The sequence below is a fragment of the Caretta caretta genome, chromosome 1, assembly GCF_965140235.1.
Source record: "Caretta caretta isolate rCarCar2 chromosome 1, rCarCar1.hap1, whole genome shotgun sequence".
NCBI classification, from domain to species: Eukaryota; Metazoa; Chordata; order Testudines; family Cheloniidae; genus Caretta; species Caretta caretta.
In genome coordinates this window covers 138,531,068-138,555,461 of record NC_134206.1, presented here as the reverse complement: position 1 = coordinate 138,555,461, position 24,394 = coordinate 138,531,068, and the positions used below count along the sequence as shown (strand labels likewise).

Genomic DNA, 24,394 nt, shown 5'->3' with positions numbered 1-24,394 from the left:
ACACCTGTCGGCCCCAATCATAGCCACAGTCCTGGGTGACCTGCCAAATCCAAACATAAATTTAGCCTAGAATTTCTGGCTGACCCGAACCCTATCTGTAGCACAGGGCTGTCTCCTGGTCCAAAGTTTAATACTAGCCTGGGATAGCCTGTTGGCCACAGCCCTAATCTTAGTACTGAAGCCTCTGCTAACCCTAACCTTAGCCAGAAGGCCTTTGCCCAGCTGTAAATCTAATCAAAGCCCAGGGGCCTCTGCTGACCCAAAAGCTAACCCCAACCTGGAGCCCTCTGTGAGCCCTCTTAGCCCTAGTCCAGAACCCTCAGCCAGCTCGAACCATAACCCAAGCCTAGCATGCACTGCCAGCCCAACCTGTACCACAAGAGTACCTGTTAGCCCCATCCTTACCCCCTACCCATGGGCCATCTGCCAGCCCCAGTGCCAACCTAGCCTGGGGCTCACTGATCACCCCAAACCTGTTTGGCTGGGGAAGGTCAAGCAGCCTATATTTCCCTGAATAATGAGCAGGCCAGAGACTATGAGGGGGTCCAGGCAGCTATCCTACATCTAGTCAGCCTCCACTTAGAAATGGCCACAAAAATTCTGAGGCGCAAGGATTATGAGGCAGCGAGGCCCCAGTCATTTGCCCAAAAATTGGTGGATTGGGCCACCTGTTGGCTGAGGCCAGACATCCAAACAGTGGGGAAGATAATGAATGCTCTGGTGTTGGAAAAGTTCCTTCAGGGCCTCCCCAGGAACATACAGGTGTGGGTTAGATGGCATCTATCTGGCATTTTGGATGCACTGGTAAAATTGACAGAGGGGTTCACAGAGGTGGATCTCTCCAGGGCAGAGGGCCAACTCCACAGGGGATCAGCAAGAGCAAATTAGAAATCCCTAGGGAACAGAGCCTAACGCAGGTGAAAGGGGAGGAAAACAGAGTCCTACAAGAGACTGAGCGGGAGGGGATAGGAATTCAGGAAGTAGGAACGATGGAGAAAGGCAAGCAGAGCTCCTTAGTAGAGGTTGAGGGGCCCAGGAGGTACCCCATGGTGCACCCCAAGGAGAAGCAGCTCAGGCACAGTTTGGAGGGCTGGGAGAGCCCAAGGCCCTGACTAACCAGGGGAATGAGGGGCATGCCCTCGATCCACTGCCAGATGTAAAGCGATAGAGTAGGGAGAGCAACCCCTAGGGATGCACATTGTATGACGACTTGTGGGCTGAAATGGAGCTGTGGGGACATCCTCCCCCCACCAAGCACGGGTTCTGTGGATCGAAAATGGGTGGACACCACAAGAACAACCTTGATGATCACCCTAGGGACTAAGAGTGACCCCCACGGCATGACACCTCTGCTATGCAAGGGAAAGCACAGGGAAAGAAAAATCTGATTCTGAGGTAACGGGGGTGGGGGATATGGATGTTAGAGTGCAGGGGCAAGAGTGGCTGAGCCAGCACTCTGATCACTGCAACGCCAGTTAGTTGTCCCACAGCACCCTGAATATGGGCATTGTGCCCAGTTGATAGGTTGGGATGGGATGGAGAGAGTTAAAAGGCTAATTAACTCATTAGCCCAGAAGGTACAAAAGGTGCAGGAAGGAACTATGAAAGGGGAAAGAGGGTGAGGGAGGGGCAGCCCCAGCCCCAGGCCAGCTGCCTTGTCGCATGAGTCACAAGATATCTCTCTTCTCCTTGGCACAGGAGCTGAGGGCTCCATGGGACTGTTGATATGTTGTAGCACAGTCTGTAAAGGCTCTAGAAAAGAACCCTGTAAATGAACCACGAGGTGTTTTACTAGAAGAAGGTCTCTGAGCCGTTAATGGGCTAGAAAGGAGGCCGGAGCAAGTCTGCCCTTCCATAGGCTGGCAGAGATCCTCTAGCTATGGTTACAGTTAGTTACTGGTGGTCCCTGTTTAAAGTTGGGGCCAGCAGTGCTTGCCAGGCTAGAGTTAGAGTTAGGGTTGGGGCTGGTATTCATCCTTGGGCTTGTGTTACAGTCTGTGCTGGCAAGGAGTCCTGGGCTATTGCTAAGGTTTGTGTCAGCAGGCAGCCCACTGCTAGGGTTAGGGTTAGGTCCAAAAGGGCTCTGGGCTGTGAATAGGGCTCTAATCTTAGTCCTGGACCTCCCACGGCCCCCACAAACCATAGTCTAGGGCCCTAATCTTAGTCCTGGACCTACCACCCAGCCCCACAAACTAATATATTAGTGTTGTGGTTTTTGTTTTTGTGGGGTCAAAATGGAGAAGTGGTATAAATTAAGTTACTACTTATAGCTGGTAGGCAAAAAGAAATACCACATTCAGTTTCAGCCACATGTTTCAAAAGTTGCAATAATGCTTAATGTAGGTCACCTATTAGCATGTCTCACTTATAAAGGAAATTAGGTGATGATAAAACATTGATACAATACAATTCTTTGTCCATCAGCAGATTCAGACGTACTTGCTACATTATCATCCTATTCATCTTTTCAGCTTGTGGCATTCATCTGGGATATGAAAAAATGTTTTGCATTCTCAGATTTGTAGACAGTAGCTTTTTGAGTTTTTAAGATAATATGTAATTTGGCAGGTTTCAGAGTAACAGCCGTGTTAGTCTGTATTCGCAAAAAGAAAAGGAGTACTTGTGGCACCTTAGAGACTAACCAATTTATTTGAGCATGAGCTTTCGTGAGCTACAGCTCACTTCATCCAAGTGGATGAAGTGAGCTGTAGCTCACGAAAGCTCATGCTCAAATAAATTGGTTAGTCTCTAAGGTGCCACAAGTACTCCTTTTCTTTATGTAATTTGGCAGGAAATGAAAGTGCAGTCTATATACCCATTTAAAAGAAAAAGTGCTTTTAGAGATAATGGCTTTTTGACAATCAGCTATGTGGCCTGGGTAACACTAGAGAGGATATGGATACACGCTTCATCATGTATAATCTTTTCCTGTTGCTATACTACAGTTATTATGTGGTCCTTATCTGCTGCTAGAAAGGTTAATGTGAAGGTGCAGCAATATGTTGTAAATCTGTGCCATTATTTTGAGTAGCTTGGATGGCCATATGTGTCAGAGGAATGCGTAGAGCTTTGATACTCTGTATTGGAGAAGGAAATCCTGCTCCCACTCCTCATAAATCACAACTAGAATGGGAATATGAGGGGTTCTAAAGGTTTCCCTAGGATTAACTTTTGTAACCTCCCTCAGTAAGACCTTTATTTCCACACTGCAATTTTTGGAGATGTCCTCCCGCAGTTCAGTCCTGCAATAACAATTTGGGCCAGATTCTAATCTTAGTTACAGCAGTGTAACAGAGAGCAGAATTTGGTCCATTACCTTTAATTAGAACTACGGTTAGACTTTCATCACTTTCTAGCTGGGAAAAGGAGAAAACAGTGAGGTGTCAACATTTTCAGATGATACAAAACTACTCAGGGATAGTTAAGTCCAAAGCAGACTGTGAAGAGTTACAAGGGACCTCACAAAACTGGGTAATTAGGGAACAAAATGGCAGATGAAATTCAATGTTGATAAATGCAAAGTAATGCACATTGGAAAACATAATCCCAGTTATACATATAAAATGATGAGGTCTAAATTAGCTGTTACCACTCTAAAAAGAGATCTTGGTGTCGTGGATAGTTTTCTGAAAACATCCATTCAGTGTGCAGCGGCAGTCAAAAAAGCAAACAGAATGTTGGGAATCATTAGGAAAGAGATAGATAATAAGACAGAAAATATCAATTTGCCTCTATATAAATCCATGGTACATCCATGTCTTGAATACTGTGTGCAGATGTGTTTGCCCCATCTCAAAAAGATATAGTAAAAGCTGTTTTATCAGGCATGTTGGGCAATGGGGTGTGCTGGTAAGTGAAAAATGCCAGTTAACTAAGAGGGAGGGAGTTTGGGTGTAGGAGGGGGTACGGGGTTGGGGCTTAGGCTCTGGGAGGGAATTTGGGTGTGGGAGGGGGCTCGAGGTGCCCGATCTGGGGGGCGCTCACCTTGGGCAGCTCTCTGCAAGTGGCAACTTGTCCCTACTCCTCATAGGTGGAGGCGTGACTAGAAGGCTCTGCATGTCACCCCGCTGCTCCCATTGGCCGGGAACCACGGCCAATGGGAGCTGTGGGTGGAGACAGTGTGCAGAGCTGCCTGCCGTACCTCCGTCTAGGACAGCTGGGACAGGTCGCCATGTGCGAGGAGCCACCAGAGGTGAGTGCCCCCCAGATCCGGCACCCTGAGCCCCCTCCTGTGCCCTAACCCTTTTCCCCACGTCCCCTCCCGCACCCAATCTCCCTCTGAGAGCCTGCCCCCCAGCCCTGCACTTCCTCCCGCAGTCTGAAGCCCTCATGGCCATTCCTCCTCCTCCTAGGAGCAGCAGAGACATGTCACTGCTTCCGGGAAGCCATGTGAAACCAGGTAGGGAGCCTGCCGGCCCCACGCCAACCAGACTATAAACCAGACTTTCGATGAAGATTAGAAATGCCAGTTTATAGAGCTTTCTGGTTTGTGCTGGGCCGGTTAACACAGTTTTCACTGTATTTTGGAATTGGAAAAGATACAGAAAAGGGCAACAAAAATGTTTGTGGGTATGGAAAAGCTTCCCTTTGTGGGGAGATTAATAAGACTGGGACTTTTCAGCTTGGAAAAGAGATGACCAAGTGGGGTTATGTAAAGGTCTATAAAATCATGACTGGTGTAGAGAAAGCAAATAAGAATGTGTTATTTACTCCTCATAACACAAGGACTAGGGGGTCACCAAATGAAATTAATAAGCAGCAGGTTTAAAACAAACAAAAGAAAGTACTTCTTCACACAATGCACAGTAATCTGTGGAACAAATTGCCAGGGGATGTTGTGAAGGCCAAAAGTATAACAGTTCAAAAAGAATTAGATAAGTTAATGGAGGATAGGTCCATCAATAGCTGTTAGTAGGAATGCAACCCCATGCTCTGGGTGTCCCTATCCCTCTGACTGCCAGAATCTGGGACTGGATGACAACGGGTGGATCACTCAATAATTGCCCTGTTCTGTTAGTTCCCTCTGAAGAATCTGGCACTGGCCACTGTCAGAAGACAGGATACTAGGCTATATAGACCATTGGTCTGACCCGGCGTGGCCATTCTTATGATCTTAGCTTAGGCTGATGGGCTTTAGGAGTCATTAGATGGAAGAAGCCGGGGAAGCAGAAAGAAAAGGAAAAAAGAACAGAGAGGGAATGTCTTTGTGTTGTTGCAGGTTTTATGTCAACTGCAGGGTTTGGTCCTTTAAAATGGAACAGAACCCTAGTCAAAGGTTTGGGCAGCAGGCTCAGCTTAGTCTGCACTCTCTTGCAGATGCCTGTTGTGAATGCATCAGAGGTGCTGAGTATCCCTATAAGGGTTTCATACAGGTTGATTCACTAGCCCATCTCCTGTGTGGAGGCTTTATGAAATCATGCAAAGCCATTCAGGGTTGGTGTCAAAGCTCTACAGTCTACAAAAGTTATTCATAATCTTACTTGCAGAAGTTGATAGTGACTGGTAAGTTAGAGAGACCAGATGGGTAAGGTAGTATTTTTATTGGACCAAGTTCTGTTCTTCTTCTGAAGAAGAGCTCTGTTTAAGCTCGAAAGCTTGTCTCTCTCACCAACAGAAGTTGGTCCAATAAAAGATATGACCTCACCCATCTTGTCTCTCGAATATCCTGGGACCAACGTGGCTACAACGACACCGCAAACAACTGGATAAGTAGTGAGACAGGAAAGCACAAGCAAAGATCGTGTTAGGGTCATAGTGAATACAATTGGGTTGTTTGTTTTGAGTGTAAGAAATTTCTTGGAATTTAGATTTCATGGAGCACGTGCAGGACATCATGAACTAAAAGAACAACACTAGAAACATTATGGCACATTGTAAGAGCGGCGTCTTTGGGTTTCTAGAAATGTGTGTTAGAAGCAATACTTTACTGTTAATCATTCCCCTTGTGCTATTTTCAGGGAAACTTTATGGTGATGAAGATTTTGTGGAGGAACGACACAGGCATCGATATGAGGTAAGGCATTGCTAATATAATTTATATTGTTGAGAATGTATAGCATTGGCAAACCATGAAGAATTTATTTAATCTGAAGTCAATGGGAGTTTTCCTGAATAAGGGTTAAGCAAGGCCTTAGGGGTTTGGTGTAATAGTAGGTACTATTTAGATGTAATCCAAAGAGTTCTGTGGTTTGCAGACAGTGTTGCATTTTAGGAGGAGACCTAGCTTGAAGAGTGATACTGGACTTGATCCTTCTCCCAGTGAAGTTAATGGTAAAATTCCCATTGATTTCATTGGGAGCAGGATTAGGTGTATTGCTTCTCAGGCTGGTTGAGCTCAGATAATTCACATAGGTAACGAGGTAACTGCAGTTTATTATATGAGCCCCTCCTGTGAGCAGACTTCCAGAATGATATTAGGGGAAGTCACACTTCTGCTGCGCAGACTAGAAGAGAAGCATCACAAGAGGAGATGGCTTTTGAGAAATGATTTGATTGGTTACCTGAATAAAGGTGTAGGGGACGGTTAGGCCTCCATCTATATCAGTGAAGATAGGCACAATAGGGGAGGTAATCACATTTGTGTGACTCCGAGTAGCAACTACTAATGACAAAATAAAAAAGAAGAATATTGCCTCCTGGCTGCACTGCTCAGATAGCACTCCTATTCTGCAAATCATTTTCAGTTCATGCTGCATGCCCTGCAAAAACTACACATTTATTGTACTTCTCTGTGATGGGATATACAAACCCCACCCTGGGCCCGAAGGGGTTAAAAAGCAATACTGGGCCCTGGCTGCCCTATGCCTCCAGAGCTGCCAAGCATGCTCCGCCTGGAGGATTCGGTTAAGAGGAGCTCAGCCAAAGGGTGGTGAACAGAGTGTAGGAGAGAGAAATCCTTCTCTGGAAAGCCAGACAGAAGAGTGAGCCTGCGAGGGGGCCACAGAGTGGGCAAGGTCCACAGGCAGAGCCTTTGCCAACCACCACTTTCTTGAAGAACCAGCAGGTCTGGCAGAGCCCTGCTCCTTTGGATTCTTCTGGTGTAAGGGGATTGACTGTTCATAGGGGCATATCCCAAACCGAAGGGATCTATATGTAGGAAGTGCCTCAGGAGAGCAACTTAGACGCACTGCAGGGAGGACTCTGCTGGTGTCACTTTCCCACAAGTCTCCCTACAATATCCTCTTAAGGGCCTACACATTGACGTGGGTGGGAAGCCAAAGATCCCTGGCGTAAGGTCAGGAAAAGATACTTCTGCTGCCCTGACAGAGAGGCAAAGGGCTGGAATTTAGGTACACTAGCTACGAGGCTGCCCAGCCCACTGAGCCCCCTAGTACTCTCCCTTGCCTAATGATCAATAACTATTATTATTAGATCAATATAATAATTGATAATTGATAATGATCAATAACTATTATTATCCTTCCTTAGAGGTTTTTAAGGTCAGGCTTGACAAAGCCCTGGCTGGGATGATTTAACTGGGAATTGGTCCTGCTTCGAGCAGGGGGTTGGACTAGATGACCTTCAGGGGTCCCTTCCAACCCTGATATTCTATGATTCTATGATTCTATTCTACCAACCACGCAATGTAGTAACACTCCTTATTAATAGCAAAATAATAAACATGATGTAGTTCACAAATACAAAAACCCCACCCCCAAACAACAACAACCTGCACTTCCAAACCTCCCTTAAAATTGCACAGCTCCTTAGGGCAAATAATGCTGAAATCAAGTATAGGGGATGAATTACAGGAACGCTGACAACAAGCCACAGAGGGCAGAGTTAAGATTGGGTGGGTGCAGCTTGGTGGCTGAGGTTGATGAATGTTAATTTGCTTGGGATAGGAATATCATATATTTGTGAGTATTTGTGGGTATGTATGTGTGAGAAGGTGCTGTATGAAGTTGTTGATTCTAGGTTTCATGAGTCATGTGGGTTTTATTTGGGCATTATTTTCCTTTAGGACTTCAAGTGTTCACCAACTTCTTTTTTTTAAGGTTGACTATATTAAAGAAACATACTTGTTTATCAGTGACATCATACATGCTCTAGAATATCAACCATGCTTGATACAAATATAGTATACTCGTAGGAGCCCTTTTAGTATTTTGGATGCATTTCACATTTTAAAAAAATATTGCTTAATTTCATATTACGTAAGAACCACCAATTTTACAAATTTCCACTGCACAATTTTTAAACAAGGAATAATTCCCAGCCCCCCACTTTCCTACATATAAATTTAAAAAGTTAAAAACTTATCTACCTTTGTTAAATATGTAAATTCTACAATAATTACTACCCGTATTTTTCAATTTTCCAGGTAAATCCAGAACTGACTGGCTGCTTTGAAGAGAAAGGTTTGAAATTTGTTGGCCGTGACACAGAAGGGAGTAGAATGGAGATCATTGAACTGGAAAGTAAGTAGCTCAGTTTTTTTGTAACACCTTTGGCATGTATTAAATAAGTGAAAACATTATCATAGTGAACTGTATATAAAAAGAAAAGGAGTACTTGTGGCACCTTAGAGACTAACCAATTTATTTGAGCATAAGCTTTCGTGAGCTACAGCTCACTTCATCGGATGCATACTGTGGAAAGTACAGAAGATCTTTTTATACACACAAACCATGAAAAAATGGGTGTTTACCACTACAAAAGGTTTTCTCTCCCCCCACCCCACTCTCCTGCTGGTAATAGCTTATCTAAAGTGATCACTCTCCTTACAATATGTATGATAATCAAGTTGGGCCATTTCCAGCACAAATCCAGGGTTTAACAAGAATGTCTGGTGGGGGAGGGGAGGGAGAGGAAAAAACAAGGGGAAATAGGTTACCTTGCATAATGACTTAGCCACTCCCAGTCTCTATTCAAGCCTAAGTTAATTGTATCCAATTTGCAAATGAATTTCAATTCAACAGTCGCTCTCTGGAGTCTGGTTTTGAAGTTTTTCTGTTGTAATATCGCAATTTTCATGTCTTTAATTGCGTGACCAGAGAGATTGAAGTGTTCTCCGACTGGTTTATGAATGTTATAATTCTTGACATCTGATTTCTGTCCATTTATTCTTTTATGTAGAGACTATCCAGTTTGACCAATGTACATGGCAGCGGGACATTGCTGGCACATGATGGCATATATCACATTGGTGGATGTGCAGGTGAACGAGCCTCTGATAGTGTGGCTGATGTTATTAGGCCCTGTGATGGTGTCCCCTGAATAGATATGTGGGCACAGTTGGCAACAGGCTTTGTTGCAAGGATAGGTTCCTGAGTTAGTGGTTCTGTTGTGTGGTATGTGGTTGCTGGTGAGTATTTGCTTCAGGTTGGGGGGCTGTCTATAGGCAAGGACTGGTCTGTCTCCCAAGATTTGTGAGAGTGTTGGGTCTTCCTTCAGGATAGGTTGTAGATCCTTAATAATGCATTGGAGGGGTTTTAGTTGGGGGGCTGAAGGTGACGGCTAGTGGCGTTCTGTTATTTTCTTTGTTAGGCCTGTCCTATAGTAGGTGACTTCTGGGAACTCTTCTGGCTCTATCAATCTGTTTCTTCACTTCCGCAGGTGGGTATTGTAGTTGTAAGAATGCTTGATAGAGATCTTGTAGGTGTTTGTCTCTGTCTGAGGGGTTGGAGCAAATGCGGTTGTATCGCAGAGCTTGGCTGTAGACAAAGGATCGTGTGGTGTGGTCAGGGTGAAAGCTGGAGGCATGTAGGTAGGAATAGCGATCAGTAGGTTTCCGGTATAGGGTGGTGTTTATGTGACCATCGTTTATTAGCACTGTAGTGTCCAGGATGTGGATCTCTTGTGTGGACTGGACCTGGCTGAGGTTGATGGTGGAATGGAAATTGTTGAAATCATGGTGGAATTCCTCAAGGGCTTCTTTTCCATGGGTCCAGATGATGAAGATGTCATCAATATAGCGCAAGTAGAGTAGGGGCGTTAGGGGACGAGAGCTGAGGAAACGTTGTTCTAAGTCAGCCATAAAAATGTTGGCATACTGTAGGGCCATGCGGGTAGCCATAGCAGTGCTGCTGATTTGAAGGTATACATTGTCCCCAAATGTAAAATAGTTATGGGTAAGGACAAAGTCACAAAGTTCAGCCACCAGGTTAGCCGTGACATTATCAGGGATAGTGTTCTTGACGGCTTGTAGTCCACCTTTGTGTGGAATGTTGGTGTAGAGGGCTTCTACATTCATAGTGGCCAGGATGGTGTTATCAGGAAGATCACCGATGGATTGTAGTTTCCTCAGGAAGTCAGTGCTGTCTCGAAGGTAGCTGGGAGTGCTGGTAGCGTAGGGCCTGGGGAGGGAGTCTACATAGCCAGACAATCCTGCTGTCAGGGTGCCAATGCCTGAGATGATGGGGCGCCCAGGATTTCCAGGTTTATGGATCTTGGGTAGTAGATAGAATATCCCAGATTGGAGTTCCAGGGGTGTGTCTGTGTGGATTTGATCTTGTGCTATTTCAGGGAGTTTCTGGAGCAAATGCTGTAGTTTCTTTTGGTAACTCTCAGTGGGATCAGAGGGTAATGGCTTGTAGAAAGTGGTGTTGGAGAGCTGCCGAGCAGCCTCTTGTTCATATTCCAATCTATTCATGATGACAACAGCACCTCCTTTGTCAGCCTTTTTGATTATGATGTCAGAGTTGTTTCTGAGGCTGTGGATGGCATTGTGTTCTGCACGGCTGGGGTTGTGTATGGCCACTATGGATGTAGAAGCCCTCTACACGAACATTCCACACAAAGATGGACTACACGCCGTCAAGAACACTATCCCCGATAATGTCACGGCTAACCTGGTGGCTGAACTTTGTGACTTTGTCCTTACCCATAACTATTTTACATTTGGGGACAATGTATACCTTGAAATCAGCGGCACTGCTATGGCTACCCGCATGGCCCCACAGTATGCCAACATTTTTATGGCTGACTTAGAACAACGCTTCCTCAGCTCTCGTCCCCTAATGCCCCTACTCTACTTGCGCTACATTGATGACATCTTCATCATTTGGACCCATGGAAAAGAAGCCCTTGAGGAATTCCACCATGATTTCAACAATTTCCATCCCACCATCAACCTCAGCCTGGACCAGTCCACACAAGAGATCCACTTCCTGGACACTACGGTGCTAATAAGCGATGGTCACATTAACACCACCCTATACTGGAAACCTACTGACCTCTATGCTTACCTACATGCCTCCAGCTTTCACCCAGACCACACCACACGATCCATTGTCTACAGCCAAGCTCTATGATACAACCGCATTTGCTCCAACCCCTCAGACAGAGACAAACACCTACAAGATCTCTATCAAGCATTCTTACAATACCCACCTGCTGAGGTGAAGAAACAGATAGACAGAGCCAGAAGAGTTCCCAGAAGTCACCTACTACAGGACAGGCCCAACAAAGAAAATAACAGAATGCCACTAGCCATCACCTTCAGCCCCCAACTAAAACCCCTCCAACTCATCATCAAGGATCTACAACCTATCCTGAAGGACAACCCATCACTCTCACAGATCTTGGGAGACAGCCCCCAAACCTGAAGGAAATACTCACCAGCAACCACACACCACACAACAGAACCACTAACTCAAGAACCTGTCCTTGCAACAAAGCCCGTTGCCAACTGTGCCCACATATCTATTGAGGGGACACCATCACAGGGCCTAATAACATCAGCCACACTATCAGAGGCTCGTTCACCTGCGCATCTACCAATGTGATATATGCCATCATGTGCCAGCAATGCCCCTCTGCCATGTACATTGGCCAAATTGGACAGTCTCTACTTAAAAGAATAAATGGACAGAAATCAGATGTCAAGAATTATAACATTCAAAAACCAATCAGAGAACACTTCAATCTCTTTGGTCACTCAATTACAGACCTAAAAGTGGCAATTCAACAAAAAAAAACTTCAAAAACAGAGTCCAATGAGAGACTGCTGAATTGGAATTAATTTGCAAACTGGACACAATTAACTTGGGCTTGAATAAAGACTGGGAGTGGATGTGTCATTACACAAAGTAAAACTATTTCCCCACGTTTATTTCCCCCCTCCTCACTGTTCCTCACACGTTCTTGTGAGCTGCTGGAAATGGCCCACCTTGATTATCACTACAAAAGGTCCCCCCGCTCTCCTGCTGGTAATAGCTCACCTTATCTGATCACTCTTGTTACAGTGTGTATGGTAACACTCATTGTTTCATGTTCTCTCTGTATATAGATCTCCCCACTGTATTTTCCACTGCATGCATCCGATGAAGTGAGCTGTAGCTCACGAAAGCTTATGCTCAAATAAATTTGTTTGTCTCTAAGGTGCCACAAGTACTCCTTTTCTTTTTGTGGATACAGACTAACACGGCTGCTACTCTGAAAGGAGTCATGTGGCTCTCTTCCAAAAGGCTGACATCCTAGCTCAACAACTCCTGACCACATGAGAATACTGAGGTGGCAAGGTGTTTGCCAAACCAATGGATAAGATAGTGGCTGAGGCATCAGAAAAGCCGAAGAACTTCTTCCCCTCAAACAAGTAGTCTGGAAGGGATTATTGAAGGGAAGAAGGAGGATCCTGGGAACTACAGGCCAGTCAGCCTCACCTCAGTCCCTGGAAAAATCATGGAGCAGGTCCTCAAAGAATCAATCCTGAAGCACTTGCATGAGAGGAAAGTGATCAGGAACAGCCAGCATGGATTCACCAAGGGAAGGTCATGCCTGACTAATCTAATCGCCTTTTATGATGAGATTACTGGTTCTGTGGATGAAGGGAAAGCAGTGGATGTATTGTTTCTTGACTTTAGCAAAGCTTTTGACACGGTCTCCCACAGTATTCTTGTCAGCAAGTTAAGGAAGTATGGGCTGGATGAATGCACTATAAGGTGGGTAGAAAGCTGGCTAGATTGTCGGGCTCAACGGGTAGTGATCAATGGCTCCATGTCTAGTTGGTAGCCGGTATCAAGTGGAGTGCCCCAAGGGTCAGTCCTGGGGCCGGTTTTGTTCAATATCTTCATAAATGATCTGGTGGATGGTGTGGATTGCACTCTCAGCAAATTTGCAGATGATACTAAACTGGGAGGAGTGGTAGATACGCTGGAGGGGAGGGATAGGATACAGAAGGACCTAGACAAATTGGAGGATTGGGCCAAAAGAAATCTGATGAGGTTCAATAAGGATAAGTGCAGGGTCCTGCACTTAGGACGGAAGAACCCAATGCACAGCTACAGACTAGGGACCGAATGGCTAGGCAGCAGTTCTGCGGAAAAGGACCTAGGGGTGACAGTGGACGAGAAGCTGGATATGAGTCAGCAGTGTGCCCTTGTTGCCAAGAAGGCCAATGGCATTTTGGGATGTATAAGTAGGGGCATAGCGAGCAGATCGAGGGACGTGATCGTTCCCCTCTATTCGACATTGGTGAGGCCTCATCTGGAGTACTGTGTCCAGTTTTGGGCCCCACACTACAAGAAGGATGTGGATAAATTGGAGAGAGTCCAGCGAAGGGCAACAAAAATGATTAGGGGTCTGGAACACATGACTTATGAGGAGAGGCTGAGGGAGCTGGGATTGTTTAGCCTGCAGAAGAGAAGAATGAGGGGGGATTTGATAGCTGCTTTCAACTACCTGAAAGGGGGTTCCAAAGAGGATGGCTCTAGACTGTTCTCAATGATAGCAGATGACAGAACGAGGAGTAATGGTCTCAAGTTGCAGTGGGAGAGGTTTAGATTGGATATTAGGAAAAACTTTTTCACTAAGAGGGTGGTGAAACACTGGAATGCGTTACCTAGGGAGGTGGTAGAATCTCCTTCCTTAGAGGTTTTTAAGGTCAGGCTTGACAAAGCCCTGGCTGGGATGATTTAACTGGGAATTGGTCCTGCTTCAAGCAGGGGGTTGGACTAGATGACCTTCTGGGGTCCCTTCCAACCCTGATATTCTATGATTCTATGATTGCCCTTACTGAAGAGCAGATGGCCTTTTTGCAGCTATTAATTGTCCAAATAACTCTGAGTAGACTCAATAAAGGGAGTGCCAGATGGGATTCTTGCTACCATTCTACCTTTAACCCACAAGAAAAACACAACTCCTTTATGTGTCTCTTCCCTGAACCAAGGAGAACCACCGTCTAGAAAGTAATCTCCGTTCCTTCACAAAGAAATTAACTATTTTTACTTCAAACAGGTGGGTTTTAGCAATGTGGATACTCAGTAGATTTGGATTACTACGCCAAATAAGATATACCTTCTCCCCAATGGCCAAGGACCTCCAGAAGACACAAAACAAAGGAGAAGTTATTCTGCAGATTGACTTGACTTTACTTTGTTGAATTTTAACTTTGTACTGCCAGCAGAGATAATAGCTCTCTTCTTCTTCTGAGCCCCTTGCTAATTCATCCCTCTTTTAAGTTACTTTGTCTAATAAATATTAACTGTTAGCTAAAATTTCAGCCATTATATACAGAATCAAAGTTAAAGGCAAATTGTTATTGGACAGAATACTTTCTGAAAGGATTCTCTGGAGACAATTAATTTTACACACCATAATGTGTTATTCAGGCTTCCAAAGTACCTTGCAAGTGGGATATTATAAACTGCTAAAACACAAGGTTATGTTTCTGTTGCTATCATTTTTGTCAAAGAAAGCTTAAATTCTGAACCAGAGTTTGAATGAAGATGTATTTCTATCATGTCAACCATCTGCAGTGTAGATTACCACTAAAGAGTACATCAGATTTCATAATCAGAGAACTCTCATGGTAGTTTTTGTTTAGTTTGTTCCTACTACACCTCCTGATAATTGGTATTTGCTTTGCATGAAAGGATTTATGTAGGGAGCATAATGAAATAGGGCAGGGTTTTTAAATCATGTGTTACTACAAGAGGAATAAGAACAGCAGTAAAACCTGGAATTATTTCACAATGGTTTGCAAGGGGACTCTGATCATGGAAGGGGAAAAACAGTCCCCTCAGGGGAGTTAGAGATTGGGGACAGAAATATATTCTGCCAAATAGGGTAGGCAAAGCATTTCAGAAGAATACTCCTACAGATACTATTTTGATGTCTTGCAATCATCTTGTTTTACTGCTTTAGGGAAATATGCTATATGGTAAAAAGGAACAAATAATGGAACCAGATTCCTTTAAAAACATAAAAATACCAGATTTTCATTGTTATAGGAAAACATGCTTTTCCTGTAACCACCTTGTCAACTGGTGCAAGTCTCAGCTGAGAATGCCAAATTCAGGACAGACTGATAAAAATAGGGCAGACACACCCAAAACTGGTGGCTATTCTAACATTAGATTCACCAAACCAGTAAAAGAATGAGGTTCTGTAGCACCACACTGGTTAACAAGAAGCTAACAACACAGCCCCCTTTGTAAACCAGCCCTTATCACCACCCAGACATCTGGTCTTTATGAGGAGACGTTACTGAAAACCATGTTCATCATATATAAAGTTCTTCCAATCCCAAAGGATCCGCCAACTCCCCAGTCAATATACAACTCAGATCTTACCCAAACATCAAGCTGATGCCAGTCCATTAGTAGCTAAAAATTAAAGGTTTAATAACATAAAAAGAAAAGAGTTCTTAAATGGTTAAGAGAATCAAATACATTACAAGTGATTTTCCGAATCTGTAGATCAGGATCATAGCAGTGCTGTTAAATCTACTAGCTTGTAAAAAAATCTCTCTGGTTCACCCAAGCAGGTCAGGGGTCATTCAGTCCTATGTTCAACGCTTCCTTAGAAAATCACAGTGCAGAGATGAGAAGCAGGAATGAAGACAAAGCAGTGATGTCACAGATTGCACTTTATAGCTCAATTCGTGCATGGAAAGTTACTGGCCAATATGGAGTCCTGGGTCATATGAACATGGAAAGTTACTTGTAAAAGATGGAGTCTTAGTTTACATGTCCGTACATGCTTTGCTGATTCATACGGGTAGCCATTGGCTCCACACTGTCTGTGGCGTCTTCAGGAGGGCTCACTGAAGAGCTGATTCCCATCAATCGCCCATCACCATATGGCTGGCCCATCAATCAGCTATGGTTAGCCTGAATGTAAATTTGTCTTTGGGGTGTCAGTCAGGAACACAACCCATGTTTGAGATACAAATACATAACAAATATTCATGACTTCAGATACAAAGATGATACATGCATATAAACAGGATAATCATATTTAGCAGATTACAACTTTTCCATTGATACCTTACATGATATACTTTGCAGTAAATCTGGTACAATTAGTGATATATTCGTGATTGTAACAGTAGTGTACACCTGGTTTTCATTGTCATAGGAAAATATGCTTTTCCTGTAACCACCTACTCTATGAGAATGCAGCGGAACTCACTGGAACTGGAAACTGTTTTGGAAATTGTCATACCAGAAGAGAGCAATGGTCAATGTAGTCCAATGTCCCGTCTCTGATAACGGTCAAAGTTAACTGCTTTAGGGCTTTAATAGCAGCATCCTTATGGGAGAAATAGGTGTATGGAACACGAATGTCCTAAAACATTTCCCCTTACTTTCTTTCAAATAGAAACCTTACCTAAATGCTCAGATTTAAACTAGAGAGACCAGGTGAGCGAGGGAATATATTTTTTTGGACTAGCTTCTGTTGATGAGGACAAGCTTTCGAGTTTCCCAGACCTGAAGAAGAGCTTTGTGTAAGCTTGTCTCTCTCACCTACAGAAGTTGGTCCAATAAAAGATATTATCTCACCCACCTCATCTCTCTAATATCCTGGGATCAGTACGGCTACACCAACACTGCATACAACAATGGGAGATACAAACTAGACGTATCTTGCTTCAACATAAACGCACTATTCTATTTTTAAGAGAAACATACACCTACTCTATTTTTATGTTGTCTTCAGAAACTCAGTGCTGCTACTCTGTTACTTTTAGTGTTTGTATTGAATGTGATAAACTACTATTTATAATATATGTTCATTGTTTTCTCTTTCGCACACAAGCTATAGTAAGGGTCATTATAGTGTAAAGCTGCCCAGCGTTAGAGTAGATGTGGCTATTTGTGCTATCATCAGCAGTGCACTTGTGTACCTTTGACCATTTTCCTTGCTACAGTCCAACAAATAGACCTGGTGTCCTCAGGTGAACTTAAGCTCTCCAGATGTTTTTCTAACATGACCACTTCATGTTCTTTAATTACATGTTCACATACTAGTTTTTCCACAGGACCCCTGCCTAATTCAGTGAACAGAATGGACAGTGCTTACTGAATCGGCATATTTTGTTTGCTCTTCATTGTTCATGGATCAGACCTTATTTACTGCACACTATCCAAACCCTGCTCTGAAGACAGAAGTATTAATTTCCTCAAGGACTTCTCTATGGTGCTCATCGCTGTAATATCAGAGTGATTCACAAATATTAATGTATCTTCCCTCACCTCACAGGAGCGTCATGGTGGCATTTCCATTTTGCAAATGGGGAGCTGAGGCACAAAGTTAATCAAGTATATCCACTAACCAATCTGAGACACGTAGAACTTGATTTTTCAGAATAATTTAGCATTAAATAGTACTTGCTCAAAGCACAGCTCCATTGACTTCAGTTGCAGCTGTGAGTGGCAACTATGTTGGCAACAAGAAGAAAGCCAAGGAAAGTGTGGGCCCCTTAATGAATGAGGGAGGCAACCTAGTGACAGAGGATGTGGAAAAAGCTAATGTACTCAATGCTTTTTTTGCCTCTGTCTTCACGAACAAGGTCAGCTCCCAGACTGCTGCGCTGGGCATCACAAAATGGGGAAGAGATGGCCAGCCCTCTGTGGAGAAAGAGGTGGTTAGGGACTATTTAGAAAAGCTGGACGTGCACAAGTCCATGGGGCCGGACGAGTTGCATCCGAGAGTGCTAAAGGAATTGGCGGCTGTGATTGCAGAGCCATTGGCCATTATCTTTGAAAACTCATGGCGAACGGGGGAAGTCCCAGGTGACTGGAAAAAGGCTAATGTAGTGCCAATCTTTAAAAAAGGGAAGAAGGAGGATCCTGGGAACTACAGGCCAGTCAGCCTCACCTCAGTCCCCGGAAAAATCCTGGAGCAGGTCCTCAAAGAATCAATCCTGAAGCACTTACATGAGAGGAAAGTGATCAGGAACAGTCAGCATGGATTCACCAAGGGAAGGTCATGCCTGACTAATCTAATCGCCTTCTATGATGAGATTATTGGTTCTGTGGATGAAGGGAAAGCAGTGGATGTATTGTTTCTTGACTTTAGCAAAGCTTTTGACATGGTCTCCCACAGTATTCTTGTCAGCAGGTTAAAGAAGTATGGGCTGGATGAATGCACTATAAGGTGGGTAGAAAGTTGGCTACATTGTCGGGCTCAACCGGTAGTGATCAATGGCTCCATGTCTAGTTGGCAGCTGGTGTCAAGTGGAGTGCCCCAGGGGTCGATCCTGGGGCCGGTTTTGTTCAATATCTTCATAAATGATCTGGAGGATGGTGTGGATTGCACTCTCAGCAAATTTGCGGATGATACTAAACTGGGAGGAGTGGTAGATACGCTGGAGGGCAGGGATAGGATACAGAGGGACCTAGACAAATTGGAGGATTGGGCCAAAAGAAATCTGATGAGGTTCAATAAGGATAAGTGCAGGGTCCTGCACTTAGGACGGAAGAACCCAATGCACAGCTACAGACTAGGGACCGAATGGCTAGGCAGCAGTTCTGCGGAAAAGGACCTAGAGGTGACAGTGGACGAGAAGCTGGATATGAGTCAGCAGTGTGCCCTTGTTGCCAAGAAGGCCAATGGCATTTTGGGATGTATAAGTAGGGGCATAGCGAGCAGATCGAGGGACGTGATTGTCCCCCTCTATTCGACATTGGTGAGGCCTCATCTGGAGTACTGTGTCCAGTTTTGGGCCCCACACTACAAGAAGGATGTGGACAAATTGGAGAGAGTCCAGCGAAGGGTAACAAAAATGATTAGGGGTCTGGAACACATGACTTATGAGGAGAGGCTGAGGGAACTGGGATTATTTAGTCTGCAGAAGAGAAGAATGAGTGGGGATTTGATAGCTGCTTTCAACTACCTGAGAGGTGGTTCCAGAGAGGATGGTTCTAGACTATTCTCAGTGGTAGAAGAGGACAGGACAAGGAGTAATGGTCTCAAGTTGCAGTGGGGGAGGTTTAGGTTGGATATTAGGAAAAACTTTTTCACTAGGAGGGTGGTGAAACACTGGAATGCGTTACCTAGGGAGGTGGTGGAATCTCCTTAGAAGTTTTTAAGGTCAGGCTTGACAAAGCCCTGGCTGGGATGATTTAATTGGGGATTGGTCCTGCTTTGAGCAGGGGGTTGGACTAGATGACCTCCTGAGGTCCCTTCCAACCCTGATATTCTATGATTCTATGATTCTATGCTCATCACTTGTGCAAATCAGACTGTACAGTTTCAGGTCAGGAACCCAGGAAATAACGAACATACAATTAGTGACCAGCTGTGAAAAGTTTGGTTTAAGTGACTTGTCCAGCAAGCCATGGAAACTCTGTGGCAGAGGCAGGGATAGAATCCGGTTCCTAAGGGCAGCATTCAGCTGTCCTACCCATGAGACCAATGAAGCAGGGATCCTATAGACAACAGCCTCCTTCACTACACAACCATGATTCATTCCCAGAGCAGGTCCATCCCTTCATTGAATGAGGCAGGGGTCTTGTGAAAAAAAAAAAGTATGTGGTCATGTAATTAAAAACTGTATCATAATGCATACACATGGGATGAATGAATTAAGGTTGCAAAATTCCCATTCACCAATCAGAATTCCCCATCAGGAAAAAACAGAGTTCTCCTTAGAGGGAAAAAAAAAGTAGTCTTCTCCCTTAGTAGTCACCATATTTATTGCAATTAATCCTTATATTTCTATTCCACAGTATTTTATACCAAACGTTGCAGGTCAGTAGTACACACAGCTGGGATGTCTGATCAGCTCCTTTGTGCTACTTGAAAAGATTAGTAAATATATTCTCTGGAGCTGGTCAGGAAAATTCCAACAAAACATTGTCAGAATTTGCTCTTTTGTTGAAATCAAACCATTTCACAGAGATGGTTTCCTGCCAGCTTGTCCACCTGACTCCACAGCAGGCTAATGGGGAGCCAAGAACCAGGGAACCCTGGCTCTGAGGTTTGCAGCTTCTCAGTAGCCCGGGCTCCCAGGGTCTCCATGGCTTTGGGGCAGCCCATCACACAGTCTGCCTTGGAGTCAGGGACTGCAGGGCTTCTAAGTTCTGCAGCAGCCTACCATGCAGACTACACCAGAGCCAGAGCTCCATTCCCTTGTGTGGATAATTACAGTATTTTGGGGTTGTGTTCCGAGTCAGAATGAAACCAAATATCAAAATCCTTCACAAAATGGGATCACTGTTCTCTTCCTGTTTCCAGCCGGTGGGCCTTTTCTTGTAAAGTGCCAAGTGACTTTGACGCTTACTTATTTCAGTGGGAGTTGAAGGCACTCAGCAGCTTGCAGGATCTGACAGTTTATTATGCACACTGTGCTTACATTTATGTGTATCTGTACATACACACAAAAAATGTAGAGACTAAACTACAGTGTAAATACGAGAGAGAAGCCTAAGCACACTTTGGTGCATTCTAGTGATTTCATTGTAAATATGGGAATGAAATCTGAGTCGCTTGTGCTATTATTGGCCCTCAGCTTCGCACATTACAGCCTGGATAGCCTTAGTCATTTTCCTTTGTTGTATTTAATCAAAGAATATTAAGATCTTTTTTCCCATTAAATTAATATGAAATTATAAGATTGAGAGTTATTTAGTGCCCTGTGTTAAATCTTTTTCCTTATAAAGTAGCTTTATTAAGAACTGTCTTCTATTTCCTAGCTTCTACCATTTTCTTTATGCCCTTTGGATTTTAGATCACCCATATTTTGTTGGTGTCCAGTTTCATCCAGAGTTTTCCTCAAGACCTATGAAGCCCTCACCTCCATACCTTGGTCTCTTGCTTGCAGCAACTGGGACACTCAGTGCATACTTGCAACGTGGATGTAAATTGTCTCCAAGGTAACGTTATTATTTGCTTGTTTGCCTAGTTTCAGCGGGACTATCCTTTATTGATACAATAAATGAGGAAGGGAAGGGGGCTTTTTTATATTGATTTTTATTACATTTATGAGGAAAAACCCTAGCTGAAAACAGTCATTATAGAGATATGGCTCTTCAATTTTTCCTTCTCAGAGACTAACAATAGTAGGATCAGAAACAATAAAGTACTACTGTAATGAAATGCAAATAAGTAAATCCTGACTGGCTGCAATCAGTTCCAGGAAAATTATTTTTCACCTCACAGGAGGTGTCTGGCCCTCTAACTTCACCTGTGTTAATGGTTATTTTACCAGGAGAAAGGTCTGCTGGCAACTCATGCAGTTAAGTTCTTACCTATCTGTATGTGAATGATCATAACAATGAAACAGTGAATGTCAAGGTTATTTTGTTGCAGCAAGGTAATAATATTGAGCAAGTAGAAAAGGGCCCAAAGCAAAACCCACGTTTGGGTAGGATTTGAACCTAGGTCAGAATTTTGTGGCTGAGGCAAACAAAGATCTCTGATCCCAACAGCCCCAGACCTGTCTGTGTATCCAAGGTAAAGTTCCTGGGACATTTCTGTTTTTATAGCAATACTTTTCAGCCTGTGTTAATTAATTCATATTTGTAAAATGTTTTAATAATCAAAGATGCCATGTTAATAGTAATAATTATAAAGAGCATGTGAGGCCAGGGGGAACTTAGGGTAAAATGGCAATGCTTCTCAAAATATAGACCACCATAAGATAACCTACTCAGATTCAACTTTGAAGTGCAGAACTTACCAGTTTTGCTTTTCCCCCCCATGCATTGCTTTTAAATATTTCTGAAATGGATTCTCTTACTTAAGAGCAAAGGGGAAGAATTTTTCTGAAGACTCAATAGGAACATAATTATCAAGCCAAATCAAACTGCTGGAATCCTGGTTCTTACAGTTTACCGCAGATCTTTCAGATGCAAGTGAACCTCAACTCTAATGGTCCTGGCCATTGTATAATGATGTACATATGGGGAAAAAGAAAAGGAGTACTTGTGGCACCTTAGAAACTAACCAATTTATTTGAGCATAAGCTTTCATGAACTACAGCTCACTTCATCGGATGAATACTGTGGAAACTGTAGAAGATCTTTTTATACACACAAAGCATGAAAAAATACCTCCCCCCACCCCACTCTCCTGCTGGTAATAGCTTATCTAAAGTGATCACTCTCCTTACAATGTGTATGATAATCAAGGTGGGCCATTTCCAGCACAAATCCAGGTTTTCTCTTCCCCCCCCCCCCCACAAACCCACTCTCCTATTGGTAATAGCTTATCTAAAGTGACCACTCTCCTTACAATGTGTATGATAATCAAGGTGGGCCATTTCCAGCACAAATCCAGGGTTTAACAAGAACGTCTGGGGGGGGGGGGTAGGAAAAAACAAGGGGAAATAGGTTACCTTGCATAATGACTTAGCCACTCCCAGTCTCTATTCAAGCCTAAGTTAATTGTATCCAATTTGCAAATGAATTCCAATTCAGCAGTCTCTCGCTGGAGTCTGGAAGTCACCTACTACGGGACAGGCCTAACAAAGAAAATAACAGAACGTCACAAGCCGTCCCCTTCAGCCCCCAACTAAAACCCCTCCAACGCATTATTAAGGATCTACAACCTATCCTGAAGGATGACCCAACACTCTCACAAATCTTGGGAGACAGGCCAGTCCTTGCCTACAGACAGCCCCCCAACCTGAAGCAAATACTCACCAGCAACCACATACCACATAACAGAACCACTAACTCAGGAACCTATCCTTGCAACAAAGCCCGTTGCCAACTGTGCCCACATATCTATTCAGGGGACACCATCACAGGGCCTAATAACATCAGCCACACTATCAGAGGCTCGTTCACCTGCACATCCACCAATGTGATATATGCCATCATGTGCCAGCAATGCCCCTCTGCCATGTACATTGGTCAAACTGGACAGTCTCTACGTAAAAGAATAAATGGACACAAATCAGATGTCAAGAATTATAACATTCATAAACCAGTCAGAGAACACTTCAATCTCTCTGGTCACGCGATTACAGACATGAAAGTTGCGATATTACAACAAAAAAACTTCAAATCCAGACTCCAGCGAGAGACTGCTGAATTGGAATTCATTTGCAAATTGGATACAATTAACTTAGGCTTGAATAGAGACTGGGAGTGGCTAAGTCATTATGCAAGGTAACCTATTTCCCCTTGTTTTTTCCTTCACCCCCCCCCCCCCCGACGTTCTTGTTAAACCCTGGATTTGTGCTGGAAATGGCCCACCTTGATTATCATACACATTGTAAGGAGAGTGATCACTTTAGATAAGCTATTACCAGCAGGAGAGTGGGGTGGGGGGAGGTATTTTTTCATGCTTTGTGTGTATAAAAAGATCTTCTACACTTTCCACAGTATTCATCCGATGAAGTGAGCTGTAGTTCACGAAAGCTTATGCTCAAATAAATCGGTTAGTCTCTAAGGTGCCACAAGTACTCCTTTTCTTTTTGCGAATACAGACTAACACGGCTGTTACTCTGAAACCTGTCAATATGGGGAAAAACTCCTTCCTGACTTCAGCAGGCCATCTCTTGTAATTCATAGTATTCAAATATTACCTTGTTGTTAACCATTGCTACAAATGTTATTAGAGGTGTGGTCATAACATTATCTATCCCGTTTTCAAATCCAGAGTTTCATTTGATGGCCTCCTGTAGTAGTGCATTATACAGGTTATCTATAAATTGGAAAGGGAAGTACAGTTTTATTGGTTCTAAATGAAATGTCCTTTCATTTCTTTAAGTACCTCTTTGTTCTCAGTGCATAAAGGAATGTGGTGTATATCTCTGGCATGGTAAAAGAACATTTAAAAAAATTCAAAATCTACTGATCAGCCATTCCAACTATTGGTCATCCTAGGGGGTATTAAGTATACTAGTAAATGAATGGGTGTTTCTGAAAAAGTACAGACTATTGGGGAGATACCAGAGAAAAACAAACAGAGAATTCTGAAAATAGAAAACAAATGTGATTCTTGACAATTGCCATCCTATACATATATTTGCTCTCCTTAGTAAAGTAATGAAACAAAGATTAAGTAAAAGAAATCACTAAACATCTAGGGCCAGATCCTCAGCTGGTATAAATTGGTATATATCCATTGGCTTCAGTGCAGCGATGCCAGTTTACAGTAGCTCTGATCCCTAAATTCAAAAGGGACCATGAGCAATAAGCATCATGGGTTTATAAAGAATAAATATTGCCAGACATATAAATGGGTTTATAAAGAATAAATCAAATATTTGATT

The 24,394-nt window shown here is 43.6% G+C and overlaps 1 protein-coding gene across 12 annotated transcripts in view; it reads left to right on the top strand.

Annotated features, from left to right (window-relative positions):
* CTPS2 (CTP synthase 2) overlaps positions 1-24,394 on the top strand; it is a 160,174-nt gene that overhangs the window by 122,563 nt on the left and 13,217 nt on the right. For 11 of the 12 annotated variants that reach the window (XM_075131534.1, XM_075131532.1, XM_075131521.1 and 8 more), the window contains 3 exons: positions 5,958-6,013; positions 8,324-8,420; positions 20,900-21,044. In XM_075131534.1, the coding sequence (XP_074987635.1) occupies positions 5,958-6,013; positions 8,324-8,420; positions 20,900-21,044 (298 nt within the window). Of the gene's footprint in view, positions 1-5,957; positions 6,014-8,323; positions 8,421-12,360; positions 12,654-20,899; positions 21,045-24,394 lie in introns of those variants that run through there. The other variant, XM_075131538.1, reaches the window with a different exon arrangement.